Raw genomic sequence first — 16,353 nt, forward strand, 5'->3', positions numbered from 1 at the left:
GGCTTCTGATACGAAAATCAATTGCGCTAAGTACTAGTAACCTTTTTTATTATTAAGAGAAACTTCATTTTTAGTTTACGCTTCACGGTTTCAAGATCATCTGCCGGACATTTTTTCGGTTGGATTGTTTTGTGTAGTCAAATAACTCGTGAGAAAATGAACGACTGAAATGATCAGCAGTAACTCTAAAAAGCTCTTAACTAGAGGTTTGAAGTTCAGAAATGCCTTTCCATGATATCTAGTAATAAAATCATTGCGATACAGCGAGGACATGTCGTCAGCATCCTTGGTACTGTGCCTTAAGGGCCTATTTTAGATACCTATTAGCGATCTTTTAAAGTTCAGTCTTATGTTCACAAATTTGATTTAATTTTTAAATAAGTACAACTTATTTATTTAACTACAAAATTTTGATCTATTTGGTTCAATTTTTTTTGCTTAATAAATAACGAATGTGTACAAATGATTTCTATACTTAAGGGAATTATGAATTCCCTCTGTTTAGAGCTTTACAACAGGCACAGGCACGTAAAAGCCAGAAGACTTTCTTCCACCCAACATCGAGACACCGAAATATTCAAAACATCCTCAATGAATACACCCATCCCGTCATCCATACTAAACACGACCTGTACAGTTGTACAGTCCTAGTAAAAAACTAGCGCGCACCTTAACGCACGTGCTATGTCAGTAGTCCATCCTATGTCCACTTATTTATGTCTAAAAGACCTATGTATATACAATTTACATGTCACTTACGACGTTTTTGCTCGCGCGCGTGTCAACTGTCAACTCCATCAAAACGACGTATGTGAGTGCGTGCAACATGGCACATAGGACGTTTTTCATGAGTGTGTGATGCGTGCGCTTCCGTCGAATCTGTGCCGGTGAAAACGTTCCTGTTGCGTTTCGCGTATGGGCATAGTGGCCTACTGTTCCGTGGAAGTTGACCAGACATGACTGAATATATAAATATTATTTCCGTTAGATATACTGATATGTCACGCCCAGCTTATATACCCCAAGTTGAAGTACGATTTGCATTTGAGAATTAAATGTTACAGAGCTGTGGCTTATTTCACAGACATTACATTTTGGACTGAAAAGAGGATAAAACGGTGTCGTATTTTTTTTATTTTTTATTTTTATTTTTAATGGGCTTACTCTTGGCCACAGACTAGCCAAAGGCAAAGACGTGGCCTACGATGGAGTGAGCTCGCCCAGAAGATGCCTGTTCACTCTTGATTTGAAGAATTGAATTTAAATTACAGTTTTTAACTGTTTCTCCACAGCTGCACAGATAAGAGGGAGATTATCAACAAAATTCTTTACATAACCACGAGATTTGCGGTTACATGCTAACTGTTCCAAAGTATCTTATTATTAGATAACACCACGTAATTGTGTGAAAAAATATGCCCATCTCTTTTCGCAAAAGGGTGTAACTGAGAGGCAAAGTATAAGCCCTGTAGCCAAATGAACAAACGCATACGATAATATTTTTATCTAGCTAGCTATTAGCTCTCTTCCGTGTTGGCGCGACAGAGTCAGACTGCGTTTCGATCGACGACTGGCGTCAACGGTTGTCATTTTGCGTTTGCCTAGCGGCCGGCTGGTATTGCAAGCGATTGTGTTTTGTTTTGAGGCTGCGCGAATTCTCAGAGGGTTAGGTAAGGTAAATTGGGATACAATTGGCTTGGATTTGTGCAATGTCATGTTTCGTACGATGTGAAGTTGGAATGGTAGGTAATGGTACCTATGTGGGACTGTTCTTGTGTAACAACCTCGGAACTAATATACGCCGTGTTTTTTTGTTTTCCGTTAAATTTGACACGAAGCTAGGATCATTATCAGGGACCATCCTGTATAATCACTTTTAGTTAAATTCGCAAAAAATATTTTTCATCATTTTCATACATAATAAATTAATTTATTAGTGTGAGAGACCTTTAAGAATAACATTCAAGTTAGTGTCAAGTGATTGACGACACGTTTCAAAACAAGTAAAATTAGGAATTGGTAAAGACTGTCACACACGTGTTCAGTAATTATCTTTATTTTTTTTATAACTCGATAACCGTAAGAGTTAAGACGCTAGTTTCTTAGAGAAATTAATTGTATTTGATCTAAAGAACCTTCCGTTAAAGTTAACGGAATTCAATAGAAACAGGGTGTAAAGTTAGGCCCGTCTCGTGATGAAGTAGCAGCTTTTTTTTTAAATTATAAATGGGTTTACTCTTGACCACAGACTAGCCAAAGGCAAAAACGTGGCCTACGATGGAGTGAGCTCGCCCAGAAAATGCCTGTTCACTCTTGATTTGAAGGTTTTCAAAGATTTGGCCAACATCACCCAAGATTCCATGTCAACTTAGGTTCCGTACTACCTATACAATAATTCGAAGAGCTAAGCAAGCTAGTATGCTAACAGTCTGTCTAAAGAGATAGCTTGAGTCTTTATTTTAATGGATGTCTCCATTGTTTCTCAATGTCCTCTTGTTTTCAATTCTGCATGATAGATACAGGCGAGACACATTTGATATTTTAATATGGCTCCATAGCCAATGCTAGGAGTGGCGGAGCGTCGATACAACTCGATTCCCAACGGGTTCCCTAAAATTCTCTAGTATCTGTAGAAGTCCATACAAGACAGATTCCAAAAACCCCTCCGGCTTTACCAATGAAATTTTTCACGCCCCGCTACTGGCTAGCAAGGCAATTGACGTTACTGGACCACCATTTTGCACTTTTATTCTACCTACTAAAGTAACTTAAATCCAGTGTTTTCACCTATGGGTCACGGTAAGACTTCTTACTCTGTGTCGTGTCTTGCGTGAGCGACGGTCGCGCGACCGTCACCGTCGCGTCTAATCGCATCGTCTACTTCCATATCGATAAGGTTTGATTTCGTATGCGTCGCATCACCATCGCGCGACCATCGCGCGACCGTCGCCCACGCAAGCCACGGCATTACGAAGCAGTAAGGTTCATAACTCAGATCAGAATATTGAAACGTGTTAATCGACCACTTATAGACTTACGTCAATTGATCTGATTAGCGACCTCGAATATATCTACTTTCAAAATGCGATAATCGAAACGAAATCGTTCAATAATCTTCTTACAGTTTGTACTGAGATATGAAGGCGAATTCATACTGTTGTATCTTTCTCATTTACTCCAATTAAGGCGTCATTTGAGAGACAGAGAAAGATCCATGCGAACTCCAGTAAGCCCTCTGCAACTGGGTTAATATGGTTGCACAATTGATTGTTAACAGTGAACCAGTTTGGTCACCTTGTGTCAGATAAAGGGGATGGTAGCAAAATCTTTGTTTTTTACAAGTGTTGTAATTAATTTAATGTTCTGTTATCGTACAATGAGGCCGCACGTTCTGTTGCAAAAAATAAGACTGTGGATGAAAAAAACAATGATCTAAAGTTTGATATTGGGTTAGATATTGTTGTAACAGAGGCCTTATTCCTAAAGACGAGCGTTTTTTGCAAAATAGAACCTTTTTCATTCAAAATTATAAAGAAACTATAAATGATTATTAAAAAAATGATAATGTTCCTAAAAGTACATATCTTTAGCTAGAAAATCAATTGGTACTACTTTAAAATATGTCTTTTTATACTTCCGAAAAATCAGTTTTTTCGGAAGACGTTTTCAAATTTCGTAGTGGGATAGCTCGTTTAGAATCGTGATTGTGCTGTTAAAAATGTTATTTGGGGTAATAAATGATCACAATCCTATTTGTTATATCCTGTACGAGTTAGCTAATACTTTGACATTTTAAGATTTACTTGAAATGGTGGATAAATAACCTTCCGTATCCTCCCCATTTTTTCGATAAAAAAAGGTTTACATTATGTATTTTTCCTGCGATTCCTGCATTTTTTGTAACTCTTAAATAATATTATCCTAAACTAGAACTTCTTATTGACCCATAAAAAAAAATCATACATATAAGACATACCTTTCTGTCGATAGATATGTTTTTAAAAGGCATATAATTAACCGGGCAACTAAAATATTAAACGGGAAGTTAAGTCGGGCATACAATAATATAATTTGGCTGTGTTTTAATATTGTGGCGACAAAAAAAATATATGAGCCTCAAATATTAAGCATCATTATTATTGAAAAAACGGCAGCAAATTTCAAGCGACAAAAATATTTCCGAGGAACATTAAACAATACTTTGGCGACTAAAATAATAATTGGCACCTAGTATTGTAAAGTGTAAGATTTTTAATATTTGTAGTCATATAGATGTTAGCACCTAAATAATTATACTTAGCTCATCGTTTAAAGTAGTATTTAAATTGCGAAGGCAAGTAAAAAAATTAATGGGAAGTATGTTTTTTTAAAAACACATATAAAATCGTTTTTTTTTTATGAAAACGAATTGATGATGAAATGAAATACAGTCCCAGAGGCACCGTTAGGTACGACGACGAGCGAAGCGAGGAGGAGTGTTAGGTATCTTGCATCCCCAACACACAAGACTCATTATCAAAACAGAAATAGGAAGAAGATGGACAACTTTTTACTGTCTAAATATTATGCAAACAAAAATGGTAATACTCTTAATTTAGAAGATTATTTTGCTCATTAACATTATGCCAGCATAAGATTCGATATTATAAAATCTGCGGATCGATTTATGAAAAGGCATATTCTGAGTAAGGTTTTCCTGCCAAAAAAATGAATCTTTCAGAGTGATGTTAAGACTGCGTAAGACCGGCCTTAGATTCGATAGAGTAAACGTCATGAAAAGTTAAATTCATTGTATAGAGTCGAAGTTGCCAACACTCCCAAACACCTATGTAATTTCTTACCCATAAGTATAATATTTTGTCGACCATTATATTTTATAAGAATTCTTTTTTTTATTAAAATGACAGCTCAGGTGATGAGTGCCGATGTATAAATTTTAAATGTACTTTTTATGTTAATTTGCTATATAAATATTTTAAAAGAACTGTATATTTTATATTAATAGATAGCCGTTTTCCGATTAAACTGTATCTCTTAAATTGTTTCCAATATAATAATTCAGTTGCCAAATAAATAGTTGGTACTCGCGTCTGAATAAACCGTAGCCGTAATGACATTAAAATGCCACCTCATATTGAAATAATTTGAGGCCCCATTTTAGTCGCCAAACTATTATTTTTGATACCCATTTCTATGATTAATTAGTCGCCCGGTTAAATACGTGCCTTTTTAAAACACCTAAAATTCGAATAAAAGACACTGTGCTAACGCGAGCCCGCTCAGTCTGCGCCGAGCGCTCGAAGACAACGGACCTGCGTTTGATCGTCCGGCGCACCTAGCTTTCGTAAGCAGCTCGATAGTTCCGAGAAGTGCCGTAAACTGCGACTAAACAAATCTTGATCCTTTTTACACCTTATGCAATTTTAGCATTCGACAATTCGACATGCTTTTCATATGATTTTGGATTTTAAGTTATACGTGAAGTTTGTTGAGAGTTTGAATTATTATTATATTTTGGGACCAGGATGAGGTTCTGGTTCTCATGATGATGGAGTCAGGCAGGAGATGTTCAACAGAACTGCTATTCTACTTATCATAACTCCACCATGTTTGGGCTCATTAGATTTGGGCTGATGAGCACCATCGATCTAGATGAGGTCCAAGGTCTCATGATGGAGTCAGGAGGTGGTCAACAGAACTGCTATTCTCCTCATCATAACCCCATCATGTTCGGGCTCATTAGATTTGGGCTGACGAGCACCATCGAACTAGATGAGGTCCAAGGTCTCATGATGGAGTCAGGAGGTGGTCAACAGAACTGCTATTCTCCTCATCATAACCCCATCATGTTTGGGCTCATTAGATTTGGGCTGACGAGCACCATCGGACTAGATGAGGTCCAGGGTCTCATGATGGAGTCAGGAGGTGGTCAACAGAACTGCTATTCTCCTCATCATAACCCCATCATGTTTGGGCTCATTAGATTTGGGCTGACGAGCACCATCGAACTAGATGAGGTCCAAGGTCTCATGACGGGGTCAGGAGGTGGCCAACAGAACTGCTATTCTCCTCATCATAACCCCATCATGTTCGGGCTCATTAGATTTGGGCTGACGAGCACCATCGAACTAGATGAGGTCCAAGGTCTCATGATACAGTCAGGAGGTGGTCAACAAACATGTTTATGTCTATGATAATTTCTACTTTCTACTTAGTTTAGTTTAGTTTTAAGTTACCTCTGTATGTAATATGTATAAGTTTAGTCATTTGCTTTTCCATAATAAATGTAAGTACCTAGTATAAAAGAAGACATCTCACCTCCCTAGCGCATATTGTTTACTTAAATTAAATACTATCTGTGCACACATGTTTAGAGTTATAGACCAGCTCAGTACTTTAGTAAAATTGTAATGTATTTTTCTATTAATGTCTGTAACTAGTTTTGTGAGCCAAATAAATAAATTAAATTAAAAAGAACTGCTATTCTCCTCATCATAAGTTCATAACCCCATCATGTTTGGGCTCATTAGATTTGGGCTGACGAGCACCATCGAACTAGATGAGGTCCAGGGTCTCATGATGGAGTCAGGAGGTGGCCAACAGAACTGCTATTCTCCTCATCATAACCCCATCATGTTCGGGCTCATTAGATTTGGGCTGACGAGCACCATCGAACTAGACGAGGTCCAAGTTCTCATGATGGAGTCAGGAGGTGGTCAACAGAACTGCTATTCTCCTCATCATAACCCCATCATGTTTGGGCTCATTATAAATATGTGAAAGGTCGTTAATAATAATAAATGTTTTATTAGGGTACCCCTACATGTAAAGAGGGGGCAGATATTTTTTTTTATCTACTACTTTTTTTTATCTGTATTCATATACATTCAATAATTTTTTTTTTATCGTTCCAGTAATAACAACGGAGCTGCCGTACGCACAGCACGGGTTCCGGCGAGTTCGGAGTACGGCGACGGCGCTGTCACACTTCTCAGATGAAATAAACAGCGGTTTGAATGAAGGTAAGCAAGTTCTGGCACTTTTTATAGATTATAAAAAGGCATTCGATACTTTAGACCACGAGGTGCTACTTCAAGCCATGAGTGAGTGTGGCATCGCCGGCCCCGTCCACGACTGGTTCCGCAGCTACCTGGCGGGCAGGACCATACGCACGAGCGTCGCCGGCGCCACGGGCGCGGAGTGTGACGTCACGCTCGGGGTGCCCACCGGCTCGGTGTACGGCCCTGTCGGCTTTGTAATGCTTGTCAACAGTGTGGTAAATGTCCTGACCGACTGTAAAGTGTTTATGTATGCGGACGATATGTGCATACTTGCCTCAGACATCGATATTTCGGTAGCCCATAATAACATTCAAGGAGACTTTGACAGAGTAGTGAAATGGGCTCACGTCAGATCAATATCTTAATGATGGCTGATGGCCTAAATCACGGAACTTAAGACTCATTTTGTTCTTACATATTTGATTGTTCATCAGTTACTTGTTTAATCAGACTTCAGATCAGATGCAGTCTGAGCAATGCGAATGACAGGCTATGAATACAGAATTAGTGTTGGAAATGAATACTAACTTTAAAAAAAGAATAATGATCAGTCGTCCAATCTTTACGTAGGCACCTACTACATACTATAATAAGGAAGGACTAGTAACACATAGTAAGTGGTCTAATCAACGGCAATTTATTAAATTACTAGCTTTTCCCCGCGGCTTCGCTCCCGTTAGAAAGAGACAAAAAGTAGCCTATGTCACTCTCCAACCCTTCAACTATCTCCAGTTAAAAAAAAATCACAATTCGTCGCTCCGTTTTGCCGTGAAAGACGGACAAACAAACAGACACACACTTTCCCATTTATAATATTAGTATGGATGTTATCTGTGTTATTTCTAGTCGTTTCCTTAAAGTTTTCGCCTGAACATTTCAGATTTTATTAATTTGTATCTCTGAGAATCCATTGAGAGTACAATAAATAGGAAGTTAGTAAAAATATATGTAGATTGATTTATGCTAAAAAGGTTTTTCTTTTTTATTACAGATATTAATAATGAAGAGTCAATAGAAGCAACTAGGATAAAAAGAGAAGGAGTCTCAGAAAACAGGGGTGAGTACTACAATAATCATAATACGCTCTATGTCTTCTGTATAAAATAACTTTGCTTCGAAATTTCTGCATTTTGCCGCTAGTCTGACTAGTGTGTAACTGTTTGGATTGATCTTTATCTCGAACTTACCTTTTGCCTTTTTTTCTTCCTAATTTTATATTTTTCGTCTCATTTCTATACTTAACACATAGCAAAGCATCCGTAGGAAGGTTGTGTGTAAATTGTTTGAGAGTGTTGACGTAGATTATGTTTAAGAACTTAACACCTACAGTAATCATTGCATTAGCATCTATGGTTTCTATATCATTATCAATCTAATCATCATCAACGTCAATGAATGTATAAATTAGTGCTAACAGTATGAAAGTGTTTGTCTCTACTTATCTATTAGCAATAGCGTATTTATTCTTCTATTTATATTGCATTATTAATTGTATGTTTTTTTCTTTCTCTTTCAAATCTAATCCGGTCTGGACAACTACGGACTTTTGTAAAATATAACGCACCTCCACGATCCTTCCTGACACCACTTGACGACACCTGACGACAGACTTGACAGTGTTGCTCGTCAACGACCAACAACGAAACGACTATAACTCGAGAGCCGGGAGGTACCACAATGTGAAGCCTCTCATCGGGTTACTGACTTCGACAGCCAGGACGTTCATCCAAGATGGCGTGACGACCGAGTTCGCCACACAAATCCTTGGCACCACGCTGAACAACGGACGTATTTACGCGCAACTACTCACTAAGTCTTCTCTTGTTTTATATAATAAGCCGTCGAATGAAGATGCAGTCGCTGTGAAACCGACTCGTGTTCATTCCGCTTTCGACGGCCAATGGAGCGTCAAGCAAGATTTAGGCTACATTGACCCTGATAAGTTCGTCCTTAAGAATACTGATTACCTTGCTCCGAGCAGTAGGATGGACATAGTTTACGCGAGTAAACCAGCGCAAGAAAGCAATTTTTGGAATGCAAGTCCTACCGCTCCGGAACAAGATAACCAAATCGCAGAAGAGCCAACGGCACGTAGAGTTCAGCAAAACAATGAAATTCCCCGATTTTCACAGAATGAAGCCTTTAACTACCTTGACGGTCCATCAGTTGAAAGCGAAAAGAAGTTCGATTTCGTCGTGAAACCAGCTATTCTAGAAAATATAAATGCATTGCATCGTCAAAGTAAAGCTTATGAACCTGTTACAGAGCCTATTAAAATAGATTCTAGAATCAAGGAAGAATTAAACGAATCAAATATTGTAAAAGTAAAGCCTAATTACGATTTACCGACATTTACGATTAAAAACGAATTTTCGCCCATCTTTTATTACATAGATAATGTTGAATCTCGTAGCCCTCCTCAACCTGCAGGGCAGCAAACTAAATTACCTAAAAAATTGTTTGGACAAAAGAGTGAATCGAGACCTAAGAAAACATTTACATATGCTGGATTTGCTGACTTCACGACTGTGGTTGGTGACACAGTTATTATTTTTACTCCTAACACTGATGTATCTCGCCCACAAAGTCCTGACGAAGTAAACGTTTTTCCTTCTGCGAAACAAATTGATAAACTCAATACAAAAATAACTTTCCTCGCTGCTGATATTCCTGTAGCTACTGCTACTTATAAAGCACACGAAGTTAATTCAGCTAGTAAAGCAAATGCTCCTAGCGGTGACAAAGTTTTATATAACGATGAAGACAGTCTTAAAAAGGTGCATTATGACATTGATAACAAACCAAATGGTGTTTCCGTTCAAAGCAATAGTGGATTTGATTTCAATTTAGATGTCATTCAACCCTCAGAAGCTTCGGTACCTATAACAGAAAATACGCGTCTTACAGATAATTTAGGAGTCATACCAATACAAGACAGCTCAAAGGCGACAGATCCACTTACATTATTGAAACCATCGGCTACTATAATTGAGGACCCTAAAGAATCTGTGATCACGGAAAGCAATGCAAATGAAGATTTAGTAACTTCCGAGGAAGAAGCAGACAATACAGCCGCTGAAGTTACAGAAAAATCGGAAGAAGAAAATGAAGAAGAGGAGGAAGAAGAAATCACTACCCTTGCAAATGAGTCAGGAATGATACCAACTGAGAGTGGTCATAGTGAAGAATCTTATGAAGACGTAGAAACTACTACTGAAACGAAACACGATACCGAACACGAAGTTATTTGTTCCAGCGGTGTTGAAACAAAATCTATTATGACAACTGCTTACAAAACATTGACTTATTTGACAACGTACTTCATCCCACTCGAAAGCAAGATAACAACTACTTCTGTAAAATCGAATGTAGTCGTTGAAAGTAATGTAGGCTTCCTGACTAATGTTATATGCAAATCTGATATCAACATAGAACCAACATCTGTTGTTAAAGTGAATGTACAGTCATCTGTACATAGCAGCTTAGAAACCCCAGAAGTTGAAACCGAAGGATCGGTATCTACACCTTCCACGCAACCTGAGATAGTTACTGAAGTTGCACCAAAGACAACTCCTAAACAAAAAGACAGCTCAACTACGACCGAAGATAAGGACGATGAGGTAGGAACTACGGTTGGTAATAGTTCGCAAGAAGATGAAGAAAATACTGATGAAAATGAAACAACAACCAGCAGGCAAACGACAACCACTGAACGTGTTTCAACTAGTCAAAGCCATGTGGAAGTATCAGTTAGTACAGAACATTCTACAACTCCCACTGAGAAACCCACTTCCGAAGAAGAAGAAGAAGATAGCAAAGAAAATGAAATTGATTTGATATACAAAACGCTTTACACCACATACACTTACTTCACCACGTTCTTTGGAGATCAATCATCGAGTGTCGCTAGCCATAAATCTATTGTGACCAATGTTATTACATCGACAATAAACCTTGCTCAGTTAGATCCATCTTTATTAGGTGCATTTGACGAGGATGAAATTGCCCCTACTAGCGTAGGAATTGGTCGTCCCACTGAATCTTTTGCCATTAATAGCATAATTGATTTAGTCAAAAATAAAGATGTTCTTGAATCTGTGGAAGGAGGTGAAATTTATAGTTCTCAAACACCAACTCCATCATTAGGCGACGATGTTGCTAGTATTAAACCAGACGCTGTCAAAACATACTTTACGACTTACACATTCTTTACGACGATCTATGTGGGAACTGATGCTAACGTGTGCAGCAGAAGCGAAGTATATACAAACTACGTGGGGCCTGATGAATTGATTCCAACTAAGAGCAATCCTTTGGGTGCCGAAAAAACTAAAGCTCAGTTCGATTTTAGAAATTGTAAACAGGTTAAAAGAGAACCGCCAGCAAATCCAGAAGATAATTCATCAATGGAATCTTCCGTCAGTATGGAAGAAAATGAGGAAAAGCCTAGTAATGAAAACAAAGACGCTCTTCCGCAGCCGACCCCTGTAGAAGTTGATATGTTATTCAGTGTAGAGTCCAACCCTTTAGATACCGATAATTCTTTTACAGACACGGTAACTGATGTTAAATCGTCATCTTCTAGAGGTGAACGGCAGTACATAGAAAATAATAATGTACTAGATGATCAAATTAGCTCTGAGAGTAACATTGAAGAAATCATGCCATCGCCCACACTCCTCTTACAAACAAGTTACACGACATTTACTTATTTCACAACGATGTACATTGGCAAAGACTCAAGCAAAGTAAAGAGTAGGTTAGAAACTATTACTAACGTAGTAACTGAGACGATAACACCTAAAAAAGAGGCAGAAGAAGAAAGCAACTTGCCGATTACATACTACACTACTTTTACCTACTGGACCACACTTTACAAAGATAAATCAACTACAATAACAAGCCGAGAAGAAATTGTTTCAAATGTAGTGACACCTGTTGTTCAAGTCGCACCAACAATTAGCCCAATTGATACAACGCCGATTGATGTCGAAAGCGTTTTACCACCGAAAGAATTAGAAGTTGAATTAAAACCCTCGCTAATCGAAAATAGCCCTGAACAAGATGATGATAAAGCTACATTCTACACAACATACACATACTTCACAACCTTTTATGCTGGTAACACATCGCAGATTAGAAGCAGTTTAGAAACGGTTACCAACATTGTTGATAATACTAAAGTATTAGAAGACAATCAGTTAGGACGAAAAGTACCAACTGGTGCAGTAGATAAAAATCTCATACAAGACAATGGTGAAAAACCACACATATCGCCAACGATTGTAAAAGAAGAAATTAAACCCACAAAATTACCCGATATATCAGCCGCATCTCCAACCGTTCTAGTTGGCACATATATTGATAACCTATTTGCGGAAATTAAACCAGTAGACAATAATACGCCTTCTTCTGGTACCGATAAAAAGATACTCTTTTCACAAGTGGCTGTTATATCAGGTGATTCCGTGATAATTACTGACGACAATAAAACTTTGAGCACGGAATCCACAACCAAAGGACCTGAGACGAACGGCACTGCTACACAAGGTGCTTCTATAATTAGTCCAACTCCAGAAGTAATTGAAAGTTCAGTTGCGGAACCAGATACAACAACAGAAGCGCATGAATCAGAGGAGGAAGAGGAGGAAGATGATGGTTCGTCGAGAAAGAAATCGCGTTTGACGTTCACTACAAAGAAACCATCTTTCACGCCTGTTATTATTCCTTTCGCGTCTAGAAATAGACCGACTTTTAGTCCTAAAGCAAGAGTGCCCTCACTTGGTAGTGCAACAACGATTACTCGGGCTGACTTTACGCCAACTATAACTGCAACGCCAACCTTAAAATCTGTACGACCATCTGGATTCGGTGGGAACAGAAAAGCATCTTCATTCGGAGGATCTTCTAGCGCTGGAAAGAGATTCACCGGACGCAGCAGCATATCCAACCCATCGGCAAATATACCATCTGCATCACGTTCAGGTGGATTTGGTGGCAGAGCGTCTATTCAGCCTACTTCAAGACGGACTGGCTTTAGATCAAGCTCTATCAGAGCAAACAGCTTAGACTTTGCTAGTAGGTCAGCGATTCCAAGAATACGACCAACCGCTTCATCAAGGCTTAGAGGTAACAGGAATTCTGCATCTATTTCATTACCACCACCAGAGCAAAACGAATCGGAGACATCTGGAACTCAGCAGGAAGAGACCGCCACCGAGCCATTAAATGAAGTCACTGAAGCGCCAGTGAGGACTACATCTAATCCTCTTCTTAGATTTAGACGACCACCTATAGCTAGACAACCAGGGACAGCGGTGACTCCAAGAGTTACCACTCCTTCAACTCGACGAACGGCAGTTACTAGCAGAGGACGTTTAACCACTACAACTAGAAGACCTACCACTCGTTCGACTACTAATCCACTATTATCACTGCGCAGACAACGACCACAAAATGCCCTGTTCCCTAGACGTAACCTATTCAAACAGCCCGAACCTGAGCCAGAGGAAGAAATCAAAGAAAACGAACAAGAAGTTGAAGAGAGTGAAGAAATCTTGGAAGGAGAAGAATTCGAAGAAGACAATGACTACGAATCATCAAATAGGAAAGAACAACAAGTAGCAACACCTTCAACACCCGCACCAAGGAGAAATGTCGTAAGCATCAGACCGTTCTCGAGGCGACGTGTAAAACGTCAAGTTGATTACGGTAATAGGAAATACACAAATTTCAGAAGACCTGGTCTCAAGTCTGCTGCTACTAAAGCTCCAGAACCAGAACCTGAAACGGAACCACCGGAACCTGTAACGCAGAAAGCTAGACCTGGAAATAGGTTTAATTCCAGATTATCATCGGGTAGTAGAACTACTACTTCTGCTCCGCAGAAATCTTCGCAAAGGCAGCCTTTCATTGTGAGGGGAGAAAGTCGAACAACTACCACATCTGCACCGGCTTACAGAAGGAGTAGCAAATCTAGACCATCTTCACGAACAACAACTTTATCATCAAGACCTAAAGCACCTAAACTAGTAAATAGTCGATCACAGTCGGATAGATCTAGAAGTCCGTCTCGCAGCAGCACGAGCAGGTCTCGCACGCGCACTACAACTAGCAGAGGCTCGAGCAGACAAAGAAACTCTTTCGAGAACTTCAGCGGTGAAAGACAAAACTACAAGAGTATCGTAGACAACGGGAAAATAACTGTCACACACCAAATTCCAACTGAAGTCACTATCCCAGTTGTTAACGGAAAAATAACTGAGTACAAAAACGTTTTGACAGCCAAACCTAGCATAGAAGTCTTATTAAGAAATCAAGTTGCGACCACTTTAGGTCCCTTAGGTAACCAACAATTGGTACTTGCTTCTGAGTCGACCAAGTTAGCAGAAAATGGTGCTACTGAAGTTATTAAATTCTATCTGCATGAGACACCAACTACAACTGTTCTTTTCACACCCACTACTATTAGAGGACGTAAGACATCTTACTCGCATGTTTTGCCCAGTACTGTATATAATGTAGAGCCAGTAACACAAACTATTGGTCCTGAAATAAACGCTAACGTACCGTTAGCAAACTTGTTGTTATCACAACTACTACTTGGTAACCAACAGCCTGCGATCAACCCTCTCTTAGCTCTTCAAGGACAGGGTTTGTTACCGCAGCAGCCGGTAGTACAAACTCCAGTAACAGAGTACAAAACTAGGACTACGACTTATGTCACAACCGTAACTGATGCTAGGGAAACCGTTCTACCCATTACTTTCAAGGGAAAAGCTATTTTGACAACAATTGTTGATCCAACAACGAATGTTATAACTGCAACTGAGTATATCACTGACACGATTGTTTCCACACCTACAGCTTTAGCCCCTCCACCACAGTTCAATTCCTTGCTCCTGCCTTTGTTATTGCAACAGCAACAACAGCAGCAACAGGCTATAGCAAACCCACTCCTGCAAACACCTAATCACTTATTAGGTCTTGCCGGACAGCCTGATTTGAATTTACTACAGAACAATAACTTGAACAATGACATTTACAGCAACAGTCCCAAACCAAACATCTTACAAGACTTAAATAGCAACGAAGACTTTGTAGATGAAGTCCAAGACATTGAGGAAGATGCCCCGCCTCCACCACCACCATCCCGTACTAGGAATAAGCCAAGAGTCCCTAAACCCGCTCCCCCTAAACTCACCAGTGTAGTCACCATGTACGTGTCAGGTAGGTATCCTGGTGAATTCAGTACTGTCCTATCCACAGTTGTTGTAGATGACACACAAACAGTTAGGAAGCGAGAAGCAGTTTACTTCGAGGACATCGAAGTGCTTCCTTCAGTATTACCTTCAATCGGTCAATTGGTCAGTTCTCAGAGCGACAGCGATCTAGAAAACTCAATTGTTTCTGGAACTGAGAAATATTTAGATGACTCCACGTTCAAAAGCCAAATTGAGACGCAGAGCCTTGAGAGTATAGTTGGGTCATTGAGTGAACACATAAGATATGACGCATCACCAACATATGTCGTAAAGTTAGCAACCGCAACCGCCATTAGAGATTTAAATTTAAGTTCAGTCGACGACGTCTCGTGAAGCCCAAACAAATTATTAGGTATATAAAATAATGGTTATTTATTTACATTGTATCATAGTAAGTTTAACTATGAATAGTGCCTTATAGTTTTAACGATAGTGTGTAAGAACAAAATACTCTTTTGTACTTTACTAGATAATTAACTCTTCTATAAGATTGCCAAATAAATCTATAATGTTACCAGGTTTATGTGATGGTTACAAAATTGTTTAGGTAACAGATATCTATCACTGCCTAAGATTAAGTCTAAACTAGATTATGATTTATCATAATTAATTTCATAATACTCTTCTTGTTTCCAATTGTACATTGCAAATAGGACAAATAAAAATAAATACTTTGAATATTATTTTTGATTTCATTTTGATACCTGTCCTACAAATCCAAATTTTGATTGTTGTACATTTATAAAATAATTACCATATCGACTAGTTTTAATAAAATATCTTAATTAGTGTGTCTAAAATTTAAAAGCTTGAACTAACAATGCCTTCCGCAAATTAGAAGTAAAGAATAACTCAAGCTGTAACTGATATGAAATTTAATAATCAATAATAATAAAGTACTCGAGTCTTTTTTTTTCTAAAACTGAATGAGCAGGATAAAAAAGCCGAATAACATTAAGAACGACATATTACCCAAGACGGAAGAAAAACTGACAGGCGACATTGACAAATGACTGCTGACGACGATG

General features: G+C 38.7%; 1 protein-coding gene across 1 annotated transcript in view; it reads left to right on the forward strand.

Moving 5' to 3' along the window:
• Positions 1-16,008, forward strand: part of LOC125237517 (mucin-5AC) — a 160,342-nt gene extending 144,334 nt beyond the window's left edge. Inside the window, exons 2-4 of the mRNA XM_048144639.1 lie at positions 6,915-7,022; positions 8,053-8,118; positions 8,670-16,008. Coding sequence (XP_048000596.1) covers positions 6,915-7,022; positions 8,053-8,118; positions 8,670-15,658 — 7,163 coding nt within the window. The 3' untranslated portion in view covers positions 15,659-16,008. The remainder of the gene's footprint in view (positions 1-6,914; positions 7,023-8,052; positions 8,119-8,669) is intronic.
• The last annotated feature ends 345 nt before the right edge of the window (positions 16,009-16,353 follow it).

The sequence above is a fragment of the Leguminivora glycinivorella genome, chromosome 21 (assembly GCF_023078275.1).
Source record: "Leguminivora glycinivorella isolate SPB_JAAS2020 chromosome 21, LegGlyc_1.1, whole genome shotgun sequence".
Classification (NCBI taxonomy): domain Eukaryota; kingdom Metazoa; phylum Arthropoda; class Insecta; order Lepidoptera; family Tortricidae; genus Leguminivora; species Leguminivora glycinivorella.